The sequence below is a fragment of the Erythrolamprus reginae genome, chromosome 4 (genome assembly GCF_031021105.1).
Source record: "Erythrolamprus reginae isolate rEryReg1 chromosome 4, rEryReg1.hap1, whole genome shotgun sequence".
Taxonomy (NCBI): domain Eukaryota; kingdom Metazoa; phylum Chordata; class Lepidosauria; order Squamata; family Dipsadidae; genus Erythrolamprus; species Erythrolamprus reginae.
Window position 1 is genome coordinate 21349231 of NC_091953.1, and position 25181 is coordinate 21374411.

Here is a 25181-nt window from a genome sequence, read left to right on the forward strand (position 1 = left end):
AATATTTTTAAACTGTAATTTAGATTTGTTGTAAATTGTTTCACTTTGTTGTGAGCCGCCCCGAGTCTGCGGAGAGGGGAGGCATACAAATCTAAATAATAAATAAATAAATAATAAATATAGGAATAGAAGAAAGGTATAGGAGATATAGGAGAGCATTAGGACAGGGAACGGAAGGCACTCTAGTGCACTTGTACTAATATATTTTGTTATATGTTTTGTTTTTATTTAATAAGTGTATGCTATTGTCATTTGTCAGATAGAAACTATATAAATTTGATGGATGTATGGATAGAGGTCTAGAATAGCACACTTCTAACTCTTTCCTTTTGACTCCTCTTAGGACAGCAAAATTCTGCAAGACGTAGAAAAAGCCCTCAACAAGGCTAAAAACAACCTTGAGAATTTAAAGGATTTAGAGGAGGTAGGTGGGCCAACTAAACTTTGTATGAGTTGTTATTCTCTCCCATAACTCATATTCTGGGAATTGAAAATTTCCTTGTTAAAAAAGAATTGAAAATACTACTTCAACATTTGATGGTAATTAAACTTCAGAAGTGATAATACTAGTGATGGCGAACCTATGGCACAGGTGCCAGAGGTGGTACATGGAGCCTTATCTGCTGTCATACAAGCCGTTGCCCTAGCTCAGCTCCAGTGTGCATGTGTGTGCCGGCCAGATGATTTTTGGCTTTCATAGAGGCTCTGGGTGGGTGTTTTACACTACTGAAAATGCATTGGAAGAAGTGCCTTATGTGCGTGTTTACATATACAGTGATACCTCATCTTTCAAACGCCTCGCCATACAAACTTTTCGAGATACAAACCCGGGGTTTAAGATTTTTTTGCCTCTTCTTACAAACTATTTTCACCTTACAAACCCACCGCCACCACTGGGATGCCCCGCCTCCGGACTTCCGTTGCCAGCGAAGCGCCCATTTTTGCGCTGCTGGGAATCCCCTGAGGCTGCCCTCTATGGGAAACCCCACCTCTGGACTTCTGTATTTTTGTGATGCTGCAGGGAAATCCCAGCAGGGGGATCCCAGCAGCGCAAAAACAGGCACTTCGCTGGCAACGGAAGTCCGGAGGTAGGATTTCCCATGGAGGGGAGCCTCAGAGGAATCCCAGCAGAGCAAAAACGGGGGGTTTGGCTGGCAAAAGGGGTGAATTTAGGGCTTGCACACATTAATCGCTTTTCCATTGATTCCTATGGAAAACATTGTTTCATCTTACAAACTTTTCACCTTAAGAACCTCGTCCCGGAACCAATTAAGTTTGTAAGACAAGGTATCACTGTACATGATTATATTTCTTTAAAGCACCACACTGAGCTTTTCAACTATGATAATCCGTTCCGAGTCTATGGAGAGGGACTGCATACAAATCTAATAAATTATTATTATTATTATTATTATTATTATTATTATTATCATTATCATTATTATTATTATCATCATTATTATCATTATTATTATCACAAGTGGTGACTAAATTTCAATGGCATTCCTATTGACTTCTCGTTCCATTCCTATTGGCCATATTCTATGGTTAAAGAAAAGTCAACAGGAATGCTAATGACTTCTCTTTGACCATAGGATATTTTTCCAAATTCAAATTCATCTTGAAAACATGTGGGACTTTTTAATTGTATTTAGCTATCTCTTCATTTTATTTAGAATATTTAATTACCAGTACAGTTTAAGCAGCATTGGATAAATCATATCAAACAAAATTCTGTTATTAAAATCTATGTCCAAAGTGTTTGGAAGAAAAGAACAGAAATATTAATTTTGTATTGCTTTTGTTATTTTAGTCAAATAGTCCTTATGTTGCTTTTAAATTCTATTGACAATGTGTGCAAGTGTGGATATATTTTTAATTATTATTATTTAAATGAATTATTTTAAATGAATTATAAATTAATTATTTGTTTTAATGTATAAGCTACTTCAACAGTTGATCACCGAAACAAAACAGGAAGAAAGCAAGATTGTGGATGTTATCACTGCCAAGTTTACAGATTGTTTGGCTTCTCTGAACTCAAGGTAACATGATTAAAAATATAATATTGATTTTGTCTGAATTCTACAGTACATATTTCTGTATGAATTAACTTTATGGCAAATTTTGGCAAAGGACAATTTCTTCAAATTATTTACTCATTGGGAAACAAATATTACAAAATAACTACCTTCCATTTTTCCATTTCCTTTTCTACTATTTCTACTGTTACTTCCTTTATTTCTTGCACCTTGATTTGTTTAGGTTATAATTCTTATTCTAATACTGTACTATGGCTTGTTAGTTTGGAGAAATTGTTATGCTGTCACCTAATTTAAAAGTGACTTTTAAATTTTTTATCAAAATGCTAGTTTTTGAAGCATTCCATCAAATGTTAAACTACTGTATTTCAGAGTCAGTTTTATTTATCTTTCAGAGAAATGTGAGTTTATGATGATAAACAGATTTATGATGTAATTATTTTGTGACCATTAATTTATAACTTTGTTTTTAAATGGGATAATATGTGTTTTTCTATGTTATAAGTTATCTACTGAGATGCCCAAATTATGTGGTACTTTTGTAGGATATGACCATTTTTAATAATGTATTTCTAATCAGGAAAAGGAAGATTGAGGCAGAATTGGTAATGAACACCAGTTACTATGTAACTGATATACATAGCATTCAGGTTGCTGTTATACAGAAAAGAAGCAATTTGATTGATGCAATAAAGAAAGCAAAGGAACTGAAAACAACTCATTCATTAGAATCCTGCCACAACTTCAATCAGGTAAGATAAACTCTGTATTGCATTTCTTGGCTTTTTGGTTGGGGTTTTAATTATGTAATCTATGTAATTTATTGACCCCCTCGGAGACGGTCCGCAACTTGGGCGTCCTCCTCGATCCACAGCTCACATTAGAGAAATATCTTTCAGCTGTGGCGAGGGGGGCGTTCGCCCAGGTTCGCCTGGTGCACCAGTTGCGGCCCTACTTGGACCGGGAGTCACTGCTCACAGTCACTCATGCCCTCATCACCTTGAGGCTCGACTACTGTAACGCTCTCTACATGGGGCTCCCTTTGAAAAGTGTTCGGAAACTTCAGATCGTGCAGAATGCAGCTGCGAGAGCTATAATGAGCTTTCCCAAAAATGCCCATGTAACACCAACACTCCGCAGTCTGCATTGGTTGCTGATCATTTTCCGGGCACAATTCAAAGTGTTGGTCATCACCTATAAAGCCCTTCATGGCACCGGACCAGGGTATCTACGAGACCGCCTTCTGCCGCACGAATCCCAGCGACCGGTTAGATCCCACAGAGTGGGCCTTCTCCGGGTCCCGTCAACAAAACAATGTCATTTGGCAGGGCCCAGGGGAAAAGCCTTCTCTGTGGCGGCCCCGGCCCTCTGGAACCAACTCCCCCCGGAGATTAGAATTGCCCCCACCCTCCTTGCCTTTTGTAAGCTCCTTAAAACCCACCTCTGCCATCAGGCATGGGGGAATTGTGATATTCTTTCCCCCTAGGCCTTTACAATTTATGCATGTTATGTTTTGTTTGTAGCGATGTTTTTTACTTGTTATAATATTGGATTTATATGATGTTTTTTATTACTGTTGTTAGCCGCCCCGAGTCTACGGAGAGGGGTGGCATACAAATCCAATAAATAAATAAATAAATAAATAAAATGCCTTCAGTAATCAGAAATGCATTTTAAGAGTTTCTGTAAAGCAGTAGTGGGTTGCTGGTCACTGTAGGTTGCAAAAAAAAACACCTTTGCACATGTGTAGAGTCATTTCCATGAAGTGATATGTGAATGAAGCAAGCGCACAAAATGTGCACTTCCATCGCAATGCGAACAGGTGGAAAAGGTAAGTAGAACCAACCCCTGCTGTAAAGGTAATTTCAACAGTAAAAAATCCTCTATAACATAAAACAAAATAATACAATTAAAATAAACATCAGAACTAGTTTTATTGATCTTATTGTTTTAGAATTCCAACCTGAGGGGTAAAATACAAATGTTTCTAAATTTAATTAATTAAAATTGGTCATAAAAATAAATGCATGTATGTTCTGTACTAATCAAGTAATTCCAATAACAAAAATGAATTTATTTTTAATTCTATAAAACTATGTTGGCTCAGACACCATTATGATCCTGAATACCCCGTTACATATACAGTGTTCCCTCAATTTTTGTGGGTTCGAACTTCGCGAAAAGTCTATACCACGGTTTTTCAAAAATATTAATTAAAAAAATACTTCGTGGGTTTTTTCCCTATACCACGGTTTTTCCCGCCCGATGACGTCATATGTCATCGCCAAACTTTCATCCGCCTTTAATAAATATATATTTTAATAAACTTTAATAAATAAACATGGTGAGTAATAATCTAAATGGTTGCTAAAGGAATAGGAAATTGTAATTTAGGGGTTTAAAGTGTTAAGGGAAGGCTTGTGATACTGTTCATAGCCGAAAATAGTGTATTTACTTCCGCATCTCTACTTTGTGGAAATTTGACTTTCGTGGGCGGTCTCGGAACGCATCCCCCGCAAAAATCGAGGGAACACTGTATTCTTTGTATTTGTGTGTATGCATTATCAGTGTAAAACAAATATAAGGCAAAATATGAATTGTGGCAATCTTATTCTAAATCATGTACTGTCTACATAATTGCTTGCTGTAGTGTATTGAAATTTGAATAAGGACTCATTATTCTTTTAGGCTCTTTGCAACTTAAATGTATCAGTTGAAGAAGAAGTCTTAAAACTAGATAATCTGAAAAAAAGAACACTTCCAAGGTATGTTTCTGGAAAACTAAGAGTTTAAGTACATTCATTTTTGTGCATAAGCAGTATTAAAACAAAATGTAAGTTGCTAGTTATTTATTGAAAACTTATTTATTGAAAATAAGCTCAGATGATTTTAGATGTGCAGTCTTCCGAATAAACCAAAATTGCACACTAAGAATGGTAAAGATTCTACATTTAAAATAAAGTCTATCATACCAACATAGCCAAATTAAAATCATTGAAATCGTAAAAGATATTTCAAAAATTGTAGTCATATCTATTGTTTAACAGCAGATGATTTAATAAATCAGGGACCGTCTTCTGCTGCATGAATCCCAGCGACCGGTTAGGTCCCACAGAGTGGGTCTTCTCCGGGTCCCGTCAACTAAACAATGTCGTTTGGCGGGACCCAGGGGAAGAGCCTTCCCTGTGGCAACCCCAGCCCTTTGGAACCAACTCCCCCCAGAGATTAGAACTGCCCCCACCCTCCTCGCCTTTCGTAAACTTCTTAAAACCCACCTCTGCCGTCAGGCATGGGGGAACTGAGATATTCTTTGCCCCTAGGCCTTTACAATTTACGCATGGTATATCTGTATGTATGTTTGGTTTTTATAATAAGGTTTTTTAAAAGTTATTTTAGTATTGGATTGGATTGTTACATGCTGTTTTTATCATTGTTGTTAGCCGCCCCGAGTCTACGGAAAGGATACAAATCGGAAAGCATACAAATCCAATAAATAAATAATTAATAAATAAATAAATCACAAATTAGGTTTTAATGATAAATATAATTCATGATTAACTAACTGAATTCAATATTTGCTAATTTATCATGTGCCATTAAGTCATTTTCATCTTCAAATGACCCAATAGACATATTTTCTCCATGATGACTATTACTAACTTGTTCTTATAATGGTGTATTCACCTGCCACTCTGAGTTCAACCATCTTACTGCTAATCAATCTCTTCCCTTCCTCAGCATTTTTGAGAGAGAGCTAGGTCTATATATTATGTATGTGAAGTACAGATTAAATTGAGATTGGTTATTTGTGCCTTGAGTGAAAACTCTGGATTGATTTGTCTAATAATCTATCAGTTTGGGGTTTTTTGGCTGTCTGTGGTTTACTCAGGACACTGGTCGGCTGCTGCCGGAATGGCTAATTGCGCGTAGTCCCGTGGTTCTGGCGCACGAGTGCAGGATTGAACGCAATTTTGCTTCCTGCACCTGTGCAGGTAGCGAGATCTTGCACGGGGATTTACGAGCCTGCACGTTTTGGTGAGTTTGTTGCTTCCCTATAAGCAAAAAAACTCACCATAACGCACACGCTCGTGCATTCCCGTGCTGTGGCGGCAAGCCCAATTTGGCGTTCCGGCTAGCAGCCCACCCCTGTGGTTGATCTTAAAAGATAAAAGTTACAACACCAATTCAATATCTTCATTGCCAGTTCTAAGACGGTTGTTCTACCTGTTGTCATTAGTTTTGTGGCCTTATGCAGCTGCGAGAGCAGTCATGGGCCTACCTAGGTATGCCCATGTTTCACCAACACTCCGCAGTCTGCATTGGTTGCCGATCAACTTCCGGTCACAATTCAAAGTGTTGGTTATGACCTTTAAAGCCCTTCATGGCACTGGACCAGAATATCTCCGAGACCGCCTGCTGCCGCATGAATCCCAGCAACCGATTAGGTCCCACAGAGTGGGCCTTCTCCACGTCCCGTCAACTAAACAATGTCGGTTGGCGGGCCCCAGGGGAAGAGCCTTCTCTGTGGCGGCCCCGACCCTCTGGAACCAACTCCCCCCGGAGATTAGAACTGCCCCTACCCTCCTTGCCTTCCGTAAGCTCCTTAAGACCCACCTGTGTCGTCAGGCATGGGGGAACTGAGACATCTCCCCCGGGCATATACAATTTATGAATGGTATGTGTGTATGTATGTCAGTTTAGAAAATGGGGTTTTTAAAAATATTTTTTAGTAAAAATTTAGATTTGTTATAAATTGTTTTTTGCACTTGTTGTGAGCTGCCCCGAGTCTGCGGAGATGGGCGGCATACAAATCTAAATAAACATAAACATAAACATAATTTTAGTCCCATTTTTAACTGTACTTTTTGACTTTTAATGCAGTCAAAATGTGATATTAGCATAAAACATGCTATTGATGTTTTTCCCCAGTTTTAAAACCACTTAATATATATTCTCATACAACTGATGAAACTTACTCTGTTGTGTATCAGTTTGGAATAATCAATTAAGTGCTAAAAACTCACCTATATGCTTAAAACTGTGTCCAGAAAATATATTTGTAATATGGATAATATATTCCTAATACAGGTTTTACATGGACTGTGATGAGATAAGCCATCTATTTGAAAACATAGGTAAACTTTCCTATGATGCCTCAAATGTGTAAGTATTTTGTGTGTATTTGAAACAAGTGGTTTTGTTCAGCCACCTTAGAATACCTTCTTTGAGATATTCATGGGTATAAAGAACAAACAATACCAAGAAAAGCAAATTAACTGGAAACAACCCCTATGCAAACATGGCTGATTTAAAAAAAATAAAAGATAACTAGGATTAATTTTTTGTTTGAAGAACATAGGAAAATTCCAAGGCTTTAGGTATTAAAGTTGTGCAAATAAATAAATTGGTTAAAAAAAAACCTTGGAAGAAAGGAATGGAAACTACCCCTATTTGTTGAAAAAAGAAACATTGAAATTCAACTTGAGAGAAATTTTATCTAATGTGAAAAGAGCCAATTGGGGCAGTAATTACAAGTTGCATTTGTATTTTCGATCATGCTGTCTGTCAATGAACTTTATTTAGAAATGTTTCCATTATTAAATACTGTGCAGAAGCAACTGGAATGAAATGAACAGTTTGGTTGACAGATAGAAAGAAGCAATTGAAATTTTCTGTTAGGATCAGTATATGTATCTATTTGTTGATTTTCATTGGTAATTCCTATGAATAGCTATTATGAGATTGTTGATATTTTCGGACCAGCAACAGAAAGATTCAGTCTGTGGCTCCTTAAAATCTTGGTTGTATTATACTCAACAAAATATTCTCCACACTGTAATTTTTAGTTGAATGGGGAAAAATATTAAATATGTGAGATTCAGTTATGTTTTAAATTAAATAATATTGAATAATGTTTATTATACAGTTAGGGCATTGTTTTTCAACCAGTGTGCCGTGGCACACTAGTGTGCCGCGAGACATGGTCAGGTGTGCCGCGAAGCTTAGAGAGAAAGAAAGCAAGAGAGAGAGAAAGAGAGAAAGAAAGAAAGAGAAAGAAAGAGAGTGAAAAAGGGAGAGAGAGAAAGGGAACAAGAGAGAGAAAGAAAGGAAGAGAGAGAGAGAAAACAAAAGAAAGAGAGATAAAGAGATAGAGAGAAAGAGAGAGAAAGAAAGCAAGAGAGAGGGGGGGAGGGAAGGAGAGAGAGAGAAAGACATAGAGGGAGGTAGTGAGGGAGAGAGAAAGAGAGCAAAAAAGAGGAAGGAAGGGAGAGAAAGAGGGAGGGAGAAAGAAATAGAGTGAAGGGGAGGAAGAGAGAGAGAGAATTTTTTGTCCAAACTTTTTTTAGCCCCCTCCCCCCCGCTCAATGTGCCCCAGGGTTTCGCAAATGTAAAAAATGTGCCGCGGCTCAAAAAAGGTTGAAAATCACTGAGTTAGGGAGTGAAGCCTCCATCAAGCATTTGTGATCAAATGCAATCCCTGCAGAGTTATATGCTTCTATTCAATAAAATGGGCTTTGTATGAAAAGCCAAGGTTTGTTTTAATGAGCCATTAAAAATGTCTTGGTCACATAGAGTAAAAAATCTATAAATTATTATTTACAAATTACAGTGCCTAGGATGCAAATTTAAATATGAAGAAATTATAGTTTTATGTAATACAGTGAACCCTCGAGTTTCGCGTCCTCAAGCATCGCGAAAGGGCTATTTCGCGAGTTTTCAACCCGGAAGTAAACTCCACCATCTGCGCATGTGTGCCTTTTTTTCTATGGCCACGCATGCGTAGATGGTGGAGTTCCCCAGCTGGGAAGCTGGGCGGCTTCCCTGGGTCTTCCCCCTCTTGCCCCGTAAGACCCCAGCGGCGGCGCGAGCAACGGCGTGGGCGGGCGGGCAGCACGCGCGGGGACACCCCAGCTCCGCTGCCCAGCTGGGGAGCGGAGCTGGGGTTTCCCCAAGCGCGCGCGCGTTGCTGGGGCCGCTCCCCAGCTGGGGAGCGGAGCCGGGGTTTCTCCAAGCGCGCGCGCGTTGCTGGGGCCGCTCCCCAGCTGGGGAGCGGATCTGGGGTTTCCCCAAGCGCGCGCGCGTTGAGCGGATCTGGGGTTTCCCCAAGCGCGCGTGCGTTGCTGGGGCCGCTCCCCAGCTGGGGAGCGGAGCCGGGGTTTCTCCAAGCGCGCGCGCGTTGCTGGGGCCGCTCCCCAGCTGGGGAGCGGAGCCGGGGTTTCTCCAAGCGCGCGCGCGTTGCTGGGGCCGCTCCCCAGCTGGGGAGCGGATCTGGGGTTTCCCCAAGCACGCGCGCGTTGAGCGGATCTGGGGTTTCCCCAAGCGCGCGCGCGTTGCTGGGGCCGCTCCCCAGCTGGGGAGCGGAGCCGGGGTTTCTCCAAGCGCGCGCGCGTTGCTGCGGCCGCTCCCCAGCTGGGAAGCGGCCCCAGCAACGCGCGCGCGCTTGGGGAAACCCCGGCTCCGCTCTCCAGCTGGGAAGCGGCCCCAGCAACGTGCGCGCTTGGGGACACCCCGGCTCCGCTCCCCAGGAAACCCCAGGCGCGAGCAACGGGGTGGGCGGGCGAAGGGCGGGCGGCGGTGGAAGTAAAAACACCATCTGCGCATGCGCAGATGGTGTTTTTACTTCCGCACCGCTACTTCGCGAAAAATCGATCATCGCTTGGGGTCCTGGAACGGAACCCTCGCGATGATCGAGGGTTCACTGTATATAAATCAAGCTTTATATGCTATGTACATTAGTTTTCTATTCTTGTCCATGGATGGGGCAGCTGTAATAAAATTAGATTTTTTTAAAAAAAAATGTTGAATCTGAAATTGTTACAACCACAGTTAGACTTAATATAGATTACTATATTAAAGTAAATTCAGACCATGAAAAGCTGCCTATAATGTGTCAAGGTATATAGAGATGATACATCAAATTAAGTTTCTTTTTCTGACTCTCTGGTTATGTAAGAGAAGTAGGATATTTAAGGAACAAAGGACATATTTATATAACACTGGAATTTATGCTATCACGTAGCTGAAACTGAAAGTTAAAGGTTTTGTGATAAAAGATAATCCATAGAAAATAGTCCATAAGAAGCGCTACACAAAATTAAACTTTGATATATGTTTTTGAAATTGTACTGTATAAGAAGTATAACATTAAATCGACTAATGTTACCATTCATTTCTACTTTGAGTACATATTTCTTTAGACTACTATCTTTGAAAAGATGGGAATTTGGTTCAAAAAGGGAAGATAGTATTGAGGTTTTTAAAAATCAAGTTGAATATACTGTAGATTTATCTTAGTCACTTGTTAACCGTACTGACGATTTTTTCTGAAGTGATTTCTTCGTGTTGTACAGATTTCTTCCTGGATAGACACATTCAATACAAGTGAATAAGTTTTATACCGAGATACATGGATACCATACCTCATTTGTTTAGCTTTTTTAAAAAAAAATCTTTGTGGGGGAATTTTCTGTTTTTTATATACTTTTTCTTCTGATAAAAGAAGTTTAAAAAATTAAAACATGTTGAAAAATTAGTTATTTTGCTGTAAGAGTTTGGTGAAGAAATCTGAAAGCGTTCTGTGATTGAAAAAAATTATTAGAAGATGTATTTAGCCTTAAAGATGGTTCTTAAAGTCAAAAGCCTTTTTTCATTATGTGTTGTTTTATTTGATCTTTTGTACTAATATGTTTAATGAACAAACAGTATTCAGTGAATAATTGGTCGATTTTAGGTACAACTTTGAAGAGAATTCTCTAAAAATGAATAACCTTGGTACTCTACATCAAGTAAATGTAAATCTTGTTAAAGAAGTTGATGTAGTTCCTCCTTCGGAAGAATCTGATATATGTTCTGAAGGCGCCCACCTGCGAGCAATGAGTCTGTTATCCATTCAGAAACACACTGCTGCATTATCTCAGGCCACATCTACACCAGATGTTATCATTGAAGAAATAATTGAAGATGATCAAGATAGTGAGTAAGGGGCTTTAAAGCCCTCTAAAGCTCTTTATGTAATTCCTTATATTACAGCTATAATATCCTTTCTCTTTCAAAGTGTTCATAGTGTTTTAAAAAATACACTGCTCAAAAAAAATAAAGGGAACGCTCAAATAACACACCCTAGATCTGAATGAATGAAATATTCTCATTGAATAATTTGTTCTGTACAAAGACGAATGTGCACAACAGCATGTGAAATCAGTGTTGCTTCCTAAGTGGACAGTTTGATTTCACAGAAGTTTGATTGGGGTTATATTGTGTTGTTTAAGTGTTCCCTTTATTTTTTTGAGCAGTGTTCATAGGACACACACCCAAAAGAGCTTTGCAGTAGCAGAGCAAACACCAGATGCTGAACTATAGTTCTGAGCATCCCGTCACCAATGAGTATGATGAGCAGAGTTCCTGGGAACTGTGGTTGACCAATCAAGAACAACAAATTGTCCACTTCTTTTAATTTAAGAATTGCATATAAGCTCATTCTAAGATTGAGAATGCTTTTCCCTGGTAAATAGCAACTCATGGACACCTTTTGTTATGTTGATATGTTGTACCCCTGTTTGTAATATGCTATATTTATTATTTATTATATTTATTATTTGTTTGTTTGTTTATTTGTTTGTTTATTTATTAGATTTGTGTGCCGCCCCTCTCCGGAGACTCGGAGCGGCTCAAAACAATTATAATTATATTTATATGTCTGCCCATTCCACAAGAAGCACTCTTAGACATCGGTGTTGAAGTTTCTATAAATAGTAGTATTTATTATTATTATTTAATATTTATTAGATTTGTATGCCGCCCCTCTCCGGAGACTCGGAGACTTATATTCAATTTAAATCGAATATAAGTAAATCTATATGATGTAAGTAAGTGAGGCTAACGTAATCAAAACAGGATTAAAAACATGACCATAACTGTCTTCTAAAAATCGTGTGGATTAGCCACTCAGCCTTGAAAGTGTGTTAAACTCTGTGGATTGTGATTGCCACTGCTGCTCTGGTTTCCAAAGCTGGGCCAGCTTAACCGAGGTCCCTATGATCAGCATTCATTCTCTGAAAGCTTCCTTGCCTCACTTTCCAGTGCCTGCCTAAAACACATTCTTCTTTGCGCATGCCCGCCCTGAGTCCCACAGGATTGGGCAGCATAGAAGTCAAATAAATTAATAAAATAATAAAATAATTAAGTTTAAGTTTAATCAGATTTGTATGCCGCCCCTCTCCGCGGACTCGGGGCGGCTCACAGCAATAGCAATACAATGTAAGACAAATCCAATATTTAAATTAATTTAAAAAACACCAAAAGTTAAAAACCAATCATACACACTAGCGTACCATGCATACATTTTAAAGCCTAGGGGGAAGGAACATGTCAATTCCCCCATGCCTGACGACAGAGGTGGGTTTTAAGGAGCTTACGAAAGGCTAGGAGGGTGGGGGCAACTCTGATATCTGGGGGGAGTTGGTTCCAAAGGGTCGGGGCCGCCACAGAGAAGGCTCTTCCCCTGGGTCCCGCCAAACGACATTGTTTAGTTGACGGGACCCGGAGAAGGCCAACTCTGTGGGACCTAACTGGTCGCTGGGATTCGTGCGGCAGAAGGCGGTCCCAGTTAGATAGTCCTAATCTAACTAATCTAACTAATAGAAATTTACAACTACACTTAAAAAAAAAGGGAACGACACTCCAACGATAAATGTGAATTTTATGTCGTAAGGATACGATACACCAGCCGTATATTCTCTATATGCTCTCGTCCTTTCTTCTCTTAGCTATTTTATTTCTCTCCCTTCTTCATTTCTTGCTTTATGCTCTTCTCTCTTCTCTTTTTCTTTCTACCCCTCTTTTTTCTTTTTCCCTGCTCTTACTTTTTATTTCCCTTTCTCCGTACTGAAGGAGCGGGTCCAGCAGTCACATGGGTTGCTCATGTCCAATCCGGTGGAACTGAGCCTAGTGTTAAAAAAGCTTGCCGGATCCGCCCCTTCCCCAGAATTCGCTCAGTTCGCATATCCTGCGGTTGTATTGTGATAGCTCGTTCAACATTCTAACACCTTCCCTTCGATCTTTTTCTTCAAAAGTAGTAAGAATTGTTTTATCATTATTATTTACTTGCACTAATAGCGCCAGCCGTTTGCGGCTCGGCTTTTTTCCTTTGGAGAAGTTGCGGTTTCGTTTTCCCCCGGCGGTTTTGCCGTGTACGATCCCCGCGGCCGCTTGTGGATTCTTTTAATCCTTTGGCCTGGAGGTTCTGGTGCAAGTATTAATCTATTGATTTATTGATTCTTTACTGTATATATAAATATTAAAGGGCTTAAGAATACCTCCTGCGGAGTGAGACGCCTCTATAGTCTCCTGGACTTAGTCGATCGCTTCCCCTTTAAGAGAATTTTACGGAGCGATTTTTCGGCGCGAAGGCCTTCGCGCCCTTTTTAAATCTAGGCCTCTCGTGTTGGCCTCCTGCCAGCCGCGTAGGCCTCAGTCCACCGCGTGGATCCCGGAGCGGGCCTTGGGGGTCCCAGGCTAAATTCTCCACCGGCTAAGCCTCCAACCAGAGTGCCTTGGTTTACTTAATTAATAAGTTTAGGGAGGCTGGCCCCGCTGGATCTGGGGACACGAACTCTGGGTTTGCCCAGATTGTCCTCAAGTCTCAGCAGCTTCGAGGCCTCGAAGCAGGATCCATTCCTCTTGGGAAGTCCTTGAAACTCTTCTCCTTATTTATTCAGTTATTGGCTCAGCCTTGTCTTCTGTTAATTGTCAGACTATGGCTACCTTTCCCAAGAGAGGCACAACTAAAGGTCCCAGAGAGGCCAGGCCTACAGGCGATGAGATTACTAGTATCCCCCAGGCCTCTTCCTCCTCTTCTCCAGGGGCCCGCCCCTCGACCAAGGTCACCAGGGCCGAGAAGAGAAGGGACCTAGCCCTTCAAAGAATCCATGACAAATCAGCTAAACGTTTGAAAGTGCAGGCCCAAGTAATCAGTAGTCAAGACCCCCCAGAGGCTGCTAGTCTACCTCCTTCTGGGGTCCCTGTGTTATCTCTGGATGAGCCTAACCTAGACAGACCCCAACCTAACCTATGGGGCATAGGTCCAGAGGAACCAGATATTATGGAAGATTCCCCCCAGCCAGGATCCTCCCAGGCCTTTAGGGATTCTTCTGCCATCCCTGCTGATATTTCCAGTTTACCTCCTGAGTTCCAATCTATTTTTGCTGTGTTGTCCAAGGCCATTGATGCCAAACTCTCCACCATCAATGAGCTTCCCTTACCTCCTCCTCCTTCTCGTCCCTCCCGCCCCTTGGGTTCTTCCCCAGCGGTTAGAGCTCCTATTCAGGATGATTCAGATTCCTCTCAGGACGAATATGAGGATATGGAGGATGATGAGGATCCTTTTCAGGGCCTATCAGATGATGAGGAATCCCAAATAAAGGTTCCTTCTCCAATTACCATTTTTCCTTCTCAATTATTCAAATCTCTCCTCCTCAAAGCTAGAATTTCTACGGGATTAGCGGCCCAGGAGAAACAAGCCTCCACTTCCACTGATCCCCCGGAGGAGAATTTACCTTACTTCACAGAGGAACAGGAGGATAACGAGGTAATTCCTATGCCAAAATTGTTTAAAGATGCTTTACTCAAACAGTGGGATTTCCCAGCCTCTGGCCTTAATCCCTCCACCAAGGACAGAAAGTTGTACAAACTTTCCTCTTCCTATGAAGAGCTTCTATCCTTTCCCAAACCGGATGAACCTGTCAAGATCCTTCACTCGGCAGCGGCTGTGCCAGGCGAGGCGGAGGAAGTCCTCCGCCCAGAGGACAAGCGCATTGAACAAATGCTCAAAAGAGGATTCACCGCAGATTCCTGGGCCATTAAAAGTTCTGCAGCGGCCTCCTTTTTCTCCAGAGCCATGCTGCTGTGGCTTCGCCAACTTCAACAGCATATTCCTCCCGATGACTTGAGAGGTCAACAAGACTTCAACAAGGTCTTTGCAGCTGCCCAGTACGTGGCTGATGCCACCTTGCAATCTACTAGATTTTCTGCTAAGTCTATTGCAGCTTCTACAACGGCAAGAAGACTCCTATGGATTCGCCCTTGGCAAGCGGGAGTACGCCAGAAGTGGCAGTTATCCCAGGGACCCTTAAAGCGCGACCTTCTCTTCGGTGATCTTCTGGATCCACTCCTTACGGAAACCACGGACAAGAAGAAGGTTTTGGGTCCAACCACAAAAAAGGCTACCAAAACGCAGTCCTTTCGTCGCCCAGGGCGCCAGCAAGATCAAACGGCTTCCTATCAGAGATCTCCAGGTCAGTATTCCCCCCGCTTTCGTTCCCAAGGTAGGAACTCCAGGGGTAGAGGTTTTCGCTTCCAAAGGGGAGCTTCCTCTAACAGGGCTTCAAAAAAACCTAGATGGTAATCTCTCCTCTATTCCCATAGGGGGTCGCCTAGCCCATTTCGCCTCTAATTGGCGTCTCACCTCCAAGGACCCCTGGGTCATTGACACGGTTCAAACAGGCCTTCTTTTAGAATTTATTTCTCCTCCCCCTAAACGTTTTATTTCCTGCCCTTCTCCCAGGTCCTCCTCAGATTGTAACCGTATGGAGGAGGCCATTTCTCATCTATTGTCCATCAGAGCCATTCAACCGGTTCCTTCCGGTCAGAAGGGCCAAGGTTTTTACTCCATCCTATTTATGGTTCCAAAGTCATCCGGAGGTTGGAGAGCTATTTTGGATTTAAAGAAACTAAACCTATTCATCAAATATAGGAAGTTTAAGATGCACTCCTTATCTTCTATTCTGGCCGCCATTCACACGAGAGATTTCATGGTCTCCTTAGACCTCACTGAGGCCTACCTCCACATTCCTATAGCCAAATGCCACAGAAAATTTTTACGTTTTTCCTTTCAAGGCAGGCACTTCCAGTATAGGGCGATGCCATTTGGCCTTTCCTCGGCCCCTCGGGTCTTTACAAAGCTCTTGGGGTCCCTGGCGGCCTATATCCGGGCGTCTCCCATTCACATTTTATGTTATCTTGATGATATTTTGATTCATGGGAACTCCCTACAGAAAGTGAAAACAGACCTTTCTATCACCATGTCAGTCCTTCAGGACCATGGCTTTTCCATCAACTTTGAAAAAAGCCACCTCCAACCTTCCACATCCATTTCTCACCTGGGTTCCATTATCGATTCAGAATCCTCCCAGGTTTTTCTCTCTCCCGAGAGAAAACTCAGTATAGGGGAGTTAATTTCTAACATTTTATCTAATTCTTCAGTATCCATAGTAACTCTGTCTTCCCTTTTGGGGAAGATGGTGTCATGCATAGGCATTATTCCCTGGGCTCGCCTTCATGCTAGGGAACTCCAGTGGCTCCTATTACCCTTTCAGAGATCGGGGCACAGCAACTCAAATCGGCGCATTGTCATCCCGCCAAGTGTTCGCAGATCCTTCAAGTGGTGGAAGTCTCCGGCCATGGACAAAGGATCCCCGTTCAGGTGCCCGGATCAATTTGTCATCACCACAGATGCCAGTCTATCGGGATGGGGCGCCCACGCCCAGGGGATGATAGCCCAGGGCACGTGGTCCCCGGAGGAAGCTTCCAGGCCAATCAATTGGCTAGAGTTAAGAGCCGTTTCCCTGGCTCTGAAGCATTTCTCTCCTCGCATTCCCAACCGGCACGTTCTCATTCTCACCGACAACATTGCCACAAAAAGCCATATCTGCAGACAGGGGGGCACGAGATCCAAGGCTCTCATGAGGGAGGCCCTCAAGTTAGGCCTTTGGGCGGAAAAACATCTTCGGTCGCTCCTAGCCGACCACATCTCGGGGAGCCTCAACGTCCAGGCGGACTGGCTATCTCGAGCAACGATAGACCCAGGAGAGTGGAACCTCCATCAGGACCTGTTCCATCAAATCAGCCTCAGATTCGGCCTACCAGTCCTGGATCTCTTCGCGACCAATGCGAACGCCCAACTCCCTCGCTTCTTTTCCAGATTTCCATCCCCGGGAGCGGAAGCAATCAATGCCCTCCGGAGTCCATGGCCCCCAGGCCTACTCTACGCATTTCCTCCAATTCCAATTCTCCCGGACGTGATTCACAAGGTCCTCACCGAGAGGGCCCGAGTAATCTTAATCGCCCCTCATTGGCCCCGCCGGCCCTGGTTTGCGGATCTCCAACAGCTGTCCGTCCAGGACCCTTGGCGACTCCCCGTTTCGGGGGATATGCTGCGGCAGGGGGCCTCATTCCATCCAGACCCGGAGTGGTTCCACCTCACCGCCTGGCTGTTATCAGGAGAGACTTAGAACTGCGTGGTCATGACCCCGATTCAGTGGAGGTCATTTTAAAGGCCAGAAGGGGTTCGACCAATCGAATCTACGACCACACGTGGTCCAAGTTTCACCAGTGGTGTCTACAGGAAGGTCTCTCCCCTCTGTGCATCCCCATACACAGAATTATTTCCTTCCTTATGCAAGGCTTCCATAAAGGTCTTTCCACCAGCACCCTCCGGCGTCATCTGGCAGCCATTTCATCTGTCCTAGGGGGTCCCCGCAGACAGCCTCTCCGATCCTTCCCTGAAGTTCAGGAATTCCTCAAAGGCATAGCCAACCTCAGACCTTCCAAGGTCCACAGGTATCCATCCTGGGATTTGCCACGGGTTCTCCATTCCCTCACGCAGGCACCATACGAACCCCTAAAATCGGCGTCCCTCAGGTACCTATCCTTTAAGGTAGCATTCCTGGTGGCTATTACCTCTGCCCGACGCATTTCGGAGCTGGCTGCCCTCTCAATCAGGCAGGACCTTTGTCAATTCCATCAGGACAAGGTAGTCTTGCGACTGGACCCCACCTTCTTACCCAAGGTCAGTTCCATGTTCCACAGATCTCAGGATATTGTCCTACCTTCCTTCTGCCTCCAACGAGACCATCCCTTGGCAATTAGATGGCACACCCTGGATCTCATCAGAGCGCTGAGAATCTATATCCAACGCACAGGACCCTTTCGGAGGTCAGAAGCACTTTTTATAGCCTATCACCCCAGAGTCATGGGGGCCAAAGTGTCTTCAACAGTAATAGGCCGTTGGATCAGAGGGACTATATCTAAGGCCTATGAGTCGGCCTCCCTCTCAGTTCCAAGGAACATCACAGCGCATTCCACCAGGAGCGCAGCCACCTCGGCCGCTTGGGCGACTCAAGCCCCGTTGGAGGAGGTCTGCAAAGCAGCCACTTGGGCCTCGCCAAATTCCTTCATCAGGCACTACAAGATTGATTCTTACGCTTCAGCGGACGCTGCCTTCGGCAGAAGGGTACTCCAATCCGTTATCTCACACGATAGCAATCTAATCCCACCCTAGGGACCATCTATTGGGTATGTCCCATGTGACTGCTGGACCCGCTCCTTCAGTACGGAGAATAGGCGTTGATTGCTTACCTGAACGCCTCTTCTCGTACGGTGAGCGGGTACAGCAGTCACTTCCCGCCCTTGTATGTGTCTTCTTTACCTTTCTATATCTTCTTTCTCTAACAATGAGAGTTGAACACTACAGAGCTTCACAGCTGAGCCTAGTCTATGGATTCGCGAATTCTGGGGAAGGGGCGGATCCGGCAAGCTTTTTTAACACTAGGCTCAGTTCCACCGGATTGGACATGAGCAACCCATGTGACTGCTGTACCCGCTCACCGTACGAGAAGAGGCGTTCAGGTAAGCAATCAACGCCTATTTTCTCCCCTATGTAAATATGTATACTATTTTAGAATTGCATACTTTAAAACTGCACGAATTTATGCCAATGTCTAAATAGACCTTTTGTTTTTTGTATTCACTTCCCACATTTATTTGTAATAAAGATTATATTTAAAAATAATAATAATAATAAACCCAGTAGTGGGTTCTAAAGCTCTTTACTACCGTGTACCATCTCAGGTGGGTGGGCAGAGCCTCCGGCTGCCAGCACTACCGGCTCTAAGAACCAGTCCAAACCAGGAGCAACACACCGCACCTGCGCGCGCCACACACACACACACACACAGACTGAGACAGACATCCCAGCACACCATTCTGAGCTTCGGGACTTTTATTTGTAATCAAGCTGGCAGGCTGCTAGCCCCCGCCCAGGTTTAGGGAGAAGAACCGCCTTCAGCATATTGTGCTGGATCCTTACAGCTCCCAGAGGGAGAGAAATGCAAGCAGGGATGATGACAGACGCGAGGTGACTCACTCCTGTTGGCCATTGCCGTAAGGGTTGTCCCCACTGAATCTCCCAGCCCAGAACAGTAATTCCAGCATAGCCCACCTGCACTCCTTTTCCAAAGGCTTCCTCACCTTGTTTTCCAGTCCACGTCCACCCCCCCAATACACACACACACACACATGTAAAAGGTGGACTAATATGGAGTTCTTGTCCAGGTTGGGTCACCTTGTACCGCCCCTGCTTTCTCCTCTCCCCGCCCCGGAGCCATCAAGGTTCAATGTAGCACACCGAAGAAGTAGTCCTTCTCCCTAGGCCCAGGCACAATTGGCAGCTTACTGGCTCAGGTTTATTTATATATATATTTATTTGCATTTATATGCCGCCCCTCCCCGAAGACTCAGGGTGGCTTACAACACATAAAAAAGAACAATACAATATGATGAGCTGGGGTGGCGCAGCAGGTAGAGTGCTGTACTGCAGGCCACTGAAGCTGACTTGTAGATCTGAAGGTCAGCGGTTCAAATCTCATCACCGGCTCAAGGTTGACTCAGCCTTCCATCCTTCCGAGGTGGGTAAAATGAGGACCCGGATTGTGGGGGCAATAGCCTAGCTCTGTTAAAAAAGTGCTATTGCTAACATGTTGTAAGCCGCCCTGAGTCTAAGGAGAAGGGCAGCATAAAACTCAAATAAATAAATAAATAAATAAAATTGCCTAAATCCAATTAATTTTAAAACTAAATGTACTAGTCTATAAAACCCAGTATTATTAAAAAACCAATCATACCCATTCAAACAAGATGTGGAAAAATGTCCCTAAACCTTTGTGCGTATGTGTAAAATCTAATTGTCAATCTAATCTTGCGTAGCAGCTTCTACATAACATACAACTATGTAACATACAACTGCTAACCAGAACTCTAAAATACTGCTCACCTGTATTGAACCCGCACTGCATATCAGACAATACAACTGAGAGAGACCAGAAATATTTCACAAGAAGAGTCCTTCACTCCTCCTCCCGTAACAAAATACCTTACTCCGCTAGACTTGAAATACTGAAAATAGACAATTTACAACTACGCCGCCTCCGAACTGATCTAACCATGTGAGTATTCCCTGTCAGCCTCAGGAAGTGCCAGATTCGGAGGAGGACAAAGAGAGAGAAGCTTTAATGTACCCTGATTTAAGAGAGTTGTCAGAGAGCAGTGGGGATGAGGACGAAGGAGAAAATGAATTAGACGTTAGCATGGAAAGCAGTTCATCTTCCGAGAGTGGGTGGGTAGCTGACAATCCCCGGGTGAACCTGAAATTTAGGAGATTTGCAAAAAAAAAAGGGAGGAGGTGTTTGGGTAAAAGTTTTGAATCTGCAATTTAGAACTGTGTAAATCAACCAATATGTCATTTCCTGCAAGGTAGCGAAAATGAAGCCGCTTTCATGCAAACTGCGTGTTGAAATATGGTCGACATTACTCGCTTCTGAGAAGTAAGCTTTTGATAATAATTATGATAAACTCTGCAAATTTAGACTTGAAATGACTCATAGATAAACCGCTAGCAAGGAGGTTCTCCTCTGCTCACTAGAAAGGATTTATAGCTTTGCAAACTCAGCTCGTTAAATTTGGAATGTGCCTTTGCATAGCGGCATTGTAACCATGACAATCTTCCCAGTGTAAGAAGAGAAATAAAAGATTTACTAGTTTGAAAACCAAAGCCTTGAAAAGAGAGTTTTTGGAGTCGCTTCAGCTTGACCAGAATGCAAAATCATATATCAAAATGTCCTTCCTGTTAATAACTACTTCACCCTCAACCACAACAACACAGAAGCAGGTAATAGATTCAAACTAAATTTAAACCGCTCCAAACTAGACTGCAGAAAATATGACTTCAGCAATAGAGTGATCAGTGCTTGGAATTCACTACCTGACTCTGTTGTTTCTTTCCCAAACCCCCAAATCTTCAACCTTAGATTGTCTACAGTTAATTTCTCCCCTTTTCTAAGAGGTTTGTAAGGGGTGGGCATAAGCGCTCCATTGTGCCTACCATACCTGTCCTACTGTCCTATTGTTTTCTTTTATCATTACTTTCTATGTTATGCTTATATAAACTACTATCTTATACAGTGATACCCTGTCTTACAAACTTAATTGGTTCCAGGACGAGGTTCTTAAGGTGAAAAGTTTGTAAGACGAAACAATGTTTCCCATAGGAATCAATGGAAAAGCGCTTAATGCGTGCAAGCCCAAAATTCACCCCTTTTGCCAGTCGAAGCGTCCGTTTTTGTTCTGCTGGGATTTCCCTGAGGCTCCCCTCCATGGAAAACCCCACCTCCGGACTTCTGTGTTTTTGTGATGCTGCAGGGGAATCCTAGCAGGGGATTCCCAGCATCGCAAAAATGAGCGATTTGCTAGCAACGGAAGTCCGGAGGTGGGGTTTCCCAGCAAAGAGAGCATCAATAAAATCGCTCCATCGCAAAAACACCGAAGTCCTCGAAACCCCACCTTCGGACCTCTGTGTTTTTGCGATGCTGTGATTTCACTGAGGCTCCCCTCGCTGGGAAACCCCACCTCCGAACTTCCGTTGCCAACGAAGCGCCCGTTTTTATTTATTTATTTATTTATTTATTCATTCATTCATTCAATTTTTATGCCGCCCTTTTCCTTAGACTCAGGGCGGCTTACAACATGTTAGCAACAGCACTTTTTAACAGAGCCAGCCTATTGCCCCCACAATCTGGGTCCTCATTTTAGCCACCTCGGAAGGATGGAAGGCTGAGTCAATCTTGAGCCGGTGATGAGATTTGAACCACTGACCTACAAATCTACAGTCAGCTTCAGTGGCCTGCAGTACAGCACTCTACCTGCTGCACCACCGGCTCTCTAGGATTCCCCTGCAGCATCACAAAAACACAGAAGTCCAGAGGTGGGGTTTCCCATGGAGGGGAGCCTCAGGGGAATCCCAGCAGTGCAAAAATGGGTGCTTCACTGGCAATGGAAGTCCAGAGGCAGGGCATCCCAGCAGCGGCGGTGGGTTTGTAAGGTGAAAATAATTTGTAAGAAGAGGCAAAAAAATCATAAACCCTGGGTTTGTATCTCGAAAAGTTTGTAGGACGAGGTATCACTGTACTTGATTGACAAACAAATAAATAAGTAGATGATTCCAGCTAGCACGAATTTCATGGGGGGTTGGGACAGCAATGGGGGACTGGGTTAGCAAGGTAAGGAAGCCTTCCTCCCTTAAGTTGACCTGACTTTGGAAACCAACGCAGAAGGCCCAGCTTATGGTTATTTATATCCACAGCAAGTTAGCCAGAGCAAGGTGGTGGCAGTAAGGAGCGAATTGTCTCTTTCTGCCCCTTCCATACAATGAAGATACAGTGTTCCCTCGATTTTTGCCAGGAATGCGTTCCGAGACCGCCCGTGAAAGTCAAATTTCCGCAAAGTAGAGATGCGGAAGTAAACACACTATTTTTGGCTATGAACAGTATCACAAGCCTTCCCTTAACACTTTAAACCCCTAAACTGCAATTTCTCATTCCCTTAGCAACCATTTAGATTATTACTCACCATGTTTATTTATTAAAGTTTATTAAAAAAAATATTTATTAAAGGCGGACGAAAGTTGGCGATGATGTATGACGTCATCGGGCGGGAAAAACCATGGTATAGGGGAAAAAACAGCAAAGTATTTTTTAATTAATATTTTTGAAAAACCGTGGTATAGCCGTTTCGCGAAGTTCGAACCCGCGAAAATCGAGGGACCGCTGTACTGTCAAAAAAGGCCAGGTGGCATCTCCTACTATCTTGCTGGTCTTAATATACACAATCTCCCCAAGATGCCCATTGCTTGTGACTCCTGGGATTTCTCAGAATAGACTTCTTGGGCAATAAGATTGACACCTGAACTTGGCTTTAAAAGACTATAAGTTTCAGTTTTTTATAGTCAGTCCTTCAATTTGTTCCAAGTGAATAATATTCACATATGGAGTTGATATATCCTTGTTTTTCCCCCCAAGCATTTTCCGCAGAAGGTGGCAAATCTACATATCAGAAGAGTTTTTTTGAAGCACAGCAGGTCCCGTTTGAGTTAAAGGCTGGTATGTAGCTGTGATATGGCAAAATAAAATGTCACAATGATTGATTTAATAGTTTGGTTTTTGAAATGTAGAAAGAAGTGCTACCATCTCTCTCTTTTAAATATTAACTTTGAAGATAAAGATCAAGTGTATAAGAGGAAGTTTATTGAATAGACATGCATTTTTTTTCACAATAAATGGTTGTAAAGCAAAAAAAAATGCTTGATTTGGAATAATCAAGTGTTTGACTTAATATTTCAAATGTTAAATAACTATTGAGAGATGAAAGTAGATTATGATTGATGCTAAAACAGTTAACTGTTGAGCCAGATGTTGCTATTTTGAAGTAAATGTTTTGCAATTTCATTCATTCTGTGTAGAAACCTAGTTGGCTAATTGCTTATGAATATCATGTTGATATATTCATGTTATTTACTTTTCCATTGTTTATTTTATTCTATTATTTTGCTTCTGTTTTGTTTCATTTCTTTGTTTTTATTATTGTAAGCAACCTAACCCAAGGTAAGAGAGATGGCAAATAAAATAAATTTCTGTACAAATAATTTGATTTTTCATGTACAGTGATACCTTGTTTTACAAACTTAACCCTGCTGTTCTGTTCGGGTCGTATGTGACCCGAAGCCAAGTTTGAGTCCCTGTAAAAAATTTTCCCTGCATATCTGAAACTTGAAATTTCATGACTTTTCATCATTTCAGGGGTTCTCTCTATGAGAATTTTTTTGGGGGGGTGGGGGGCTTAGTTTTTGCTGAGCAAAAAAAGTTCCTAATGTTATGTTCGGGTCACATACGACCCGGACCGAAAACACTTCATTTGAAGTGCTTATGTTTGGTCAATTTGAAAACTTTTTTCACTTGGAAAGTAGTCTGAACATTTCTGCACACAATGATATGAAAATTGAAATGAAAAAATTAATCCTTATTGGTTTATTTTGCACATAAATGTGCCCCCCCCCCCCGTTTTTGTGATTTTTTTTTCAATTTATGGATAGTTTTGCTTGCAAAATCCATTCTATTTTACTGGAGTTGGTGTGGGATTGGTAGCTTGAACATTTCTGAATATAAGAAAAATATAAAGGAACTGAAAAAAATGATTCTTACTGGTTTTTTAACATCAGAAATAAGGCCTCCCCCCCCCTCGGCTGCTTGCAATCATTTTCACTTTTTATTTTTTTATGCTCCAAATCCGAAATATTCTTTAAAATCTTAGGCATTCATTTACTCAATTTAACAATGCTGGTCATCAAAAAATATTTTTGGGGTGGTGGCTAATTGTTTTCTGGGCAAAAAAAAATCATAACTTCAAATCTGTTTCTGTTCGTATATGACAGGACCAAAAATATTTTTTTTAGGTACTTGAATTTAATCTTTTTGAAAACTTTTTCAACTGGAAAACTAGTTTGAACATTTATGAACATAATGATATGAAAATTGAACTGGAAAAATTGAGACTTATATTTTTATTTTGATCAAAAAGCCCCTCCCCCCATCCTTTTTGAATTTCGTGTCAATTTATATTTTTTAAGGCTACAAATCCCTAAGGAATTTTCCCCCAAAAGGTTTGATATACTAAATTGAACAATCCTGAACATAAGAAAAATATAAATGAACTGAAAAAAATGACTCTTATTGGTTTATTGTTTTATACTCGAGTATAAGCCTACTCGAGTATAAGCCTATTTGAGTATAAGCATGGGGGCCCATTTATGAGCAAAATAAACCAATAAGGATCATTTTTTCAGTTTAATTTTCATATCATTATGTTCAGAAAGGTTCAAGCTACCAATCCCACACCAAAATAGAATAGTAAAATAGAATGCATTTTGCAGGCAAAATTATCAATAAACTCAAAAGTTTTGATATACTAAATTGAACA

The 25181-nt window shown here is 42.2% G+C and overlaps 1 protein-coding gene across 3 annotated transcripts in view; it reads left to right on the top strand.

Annotated features, from left to right (window-relative positions):
* The window catches only part of RNF17 (ring finger protein 17), a 91514-nt gene that overhangs the window by 7007 nt on the left and 59326 nt on the right, over positions 1-25181 (top strand). For all 3 annotated transcript variants that reach the window (XM_070749759.1, XM_070749760.1, XM_070749761.1), the window contains exons 3-9: positions 344-424; positions 1945-2045; positions 2623-2794; positions 4731-4807; positions 7131-7205; positions 10774-11015; positions 23228-23308. In XM_070749759.1, coding sequence (XP_070605860.1) covers positions 344-424; positions 1945-2045; positions 2623-2794; positions 4731-4807; positions 7131-7205; positions 10774-11015; positions 23228-23308 — 829 coding nt within the window. The remainder of the gene's footprint in view (positions 1-343; positions 425-1944; positions 2046-2622; positions 2795-4730; positions 4808-7130; positions 7206-10773; positions 11016-23227; positions 23309-25181) is intronic.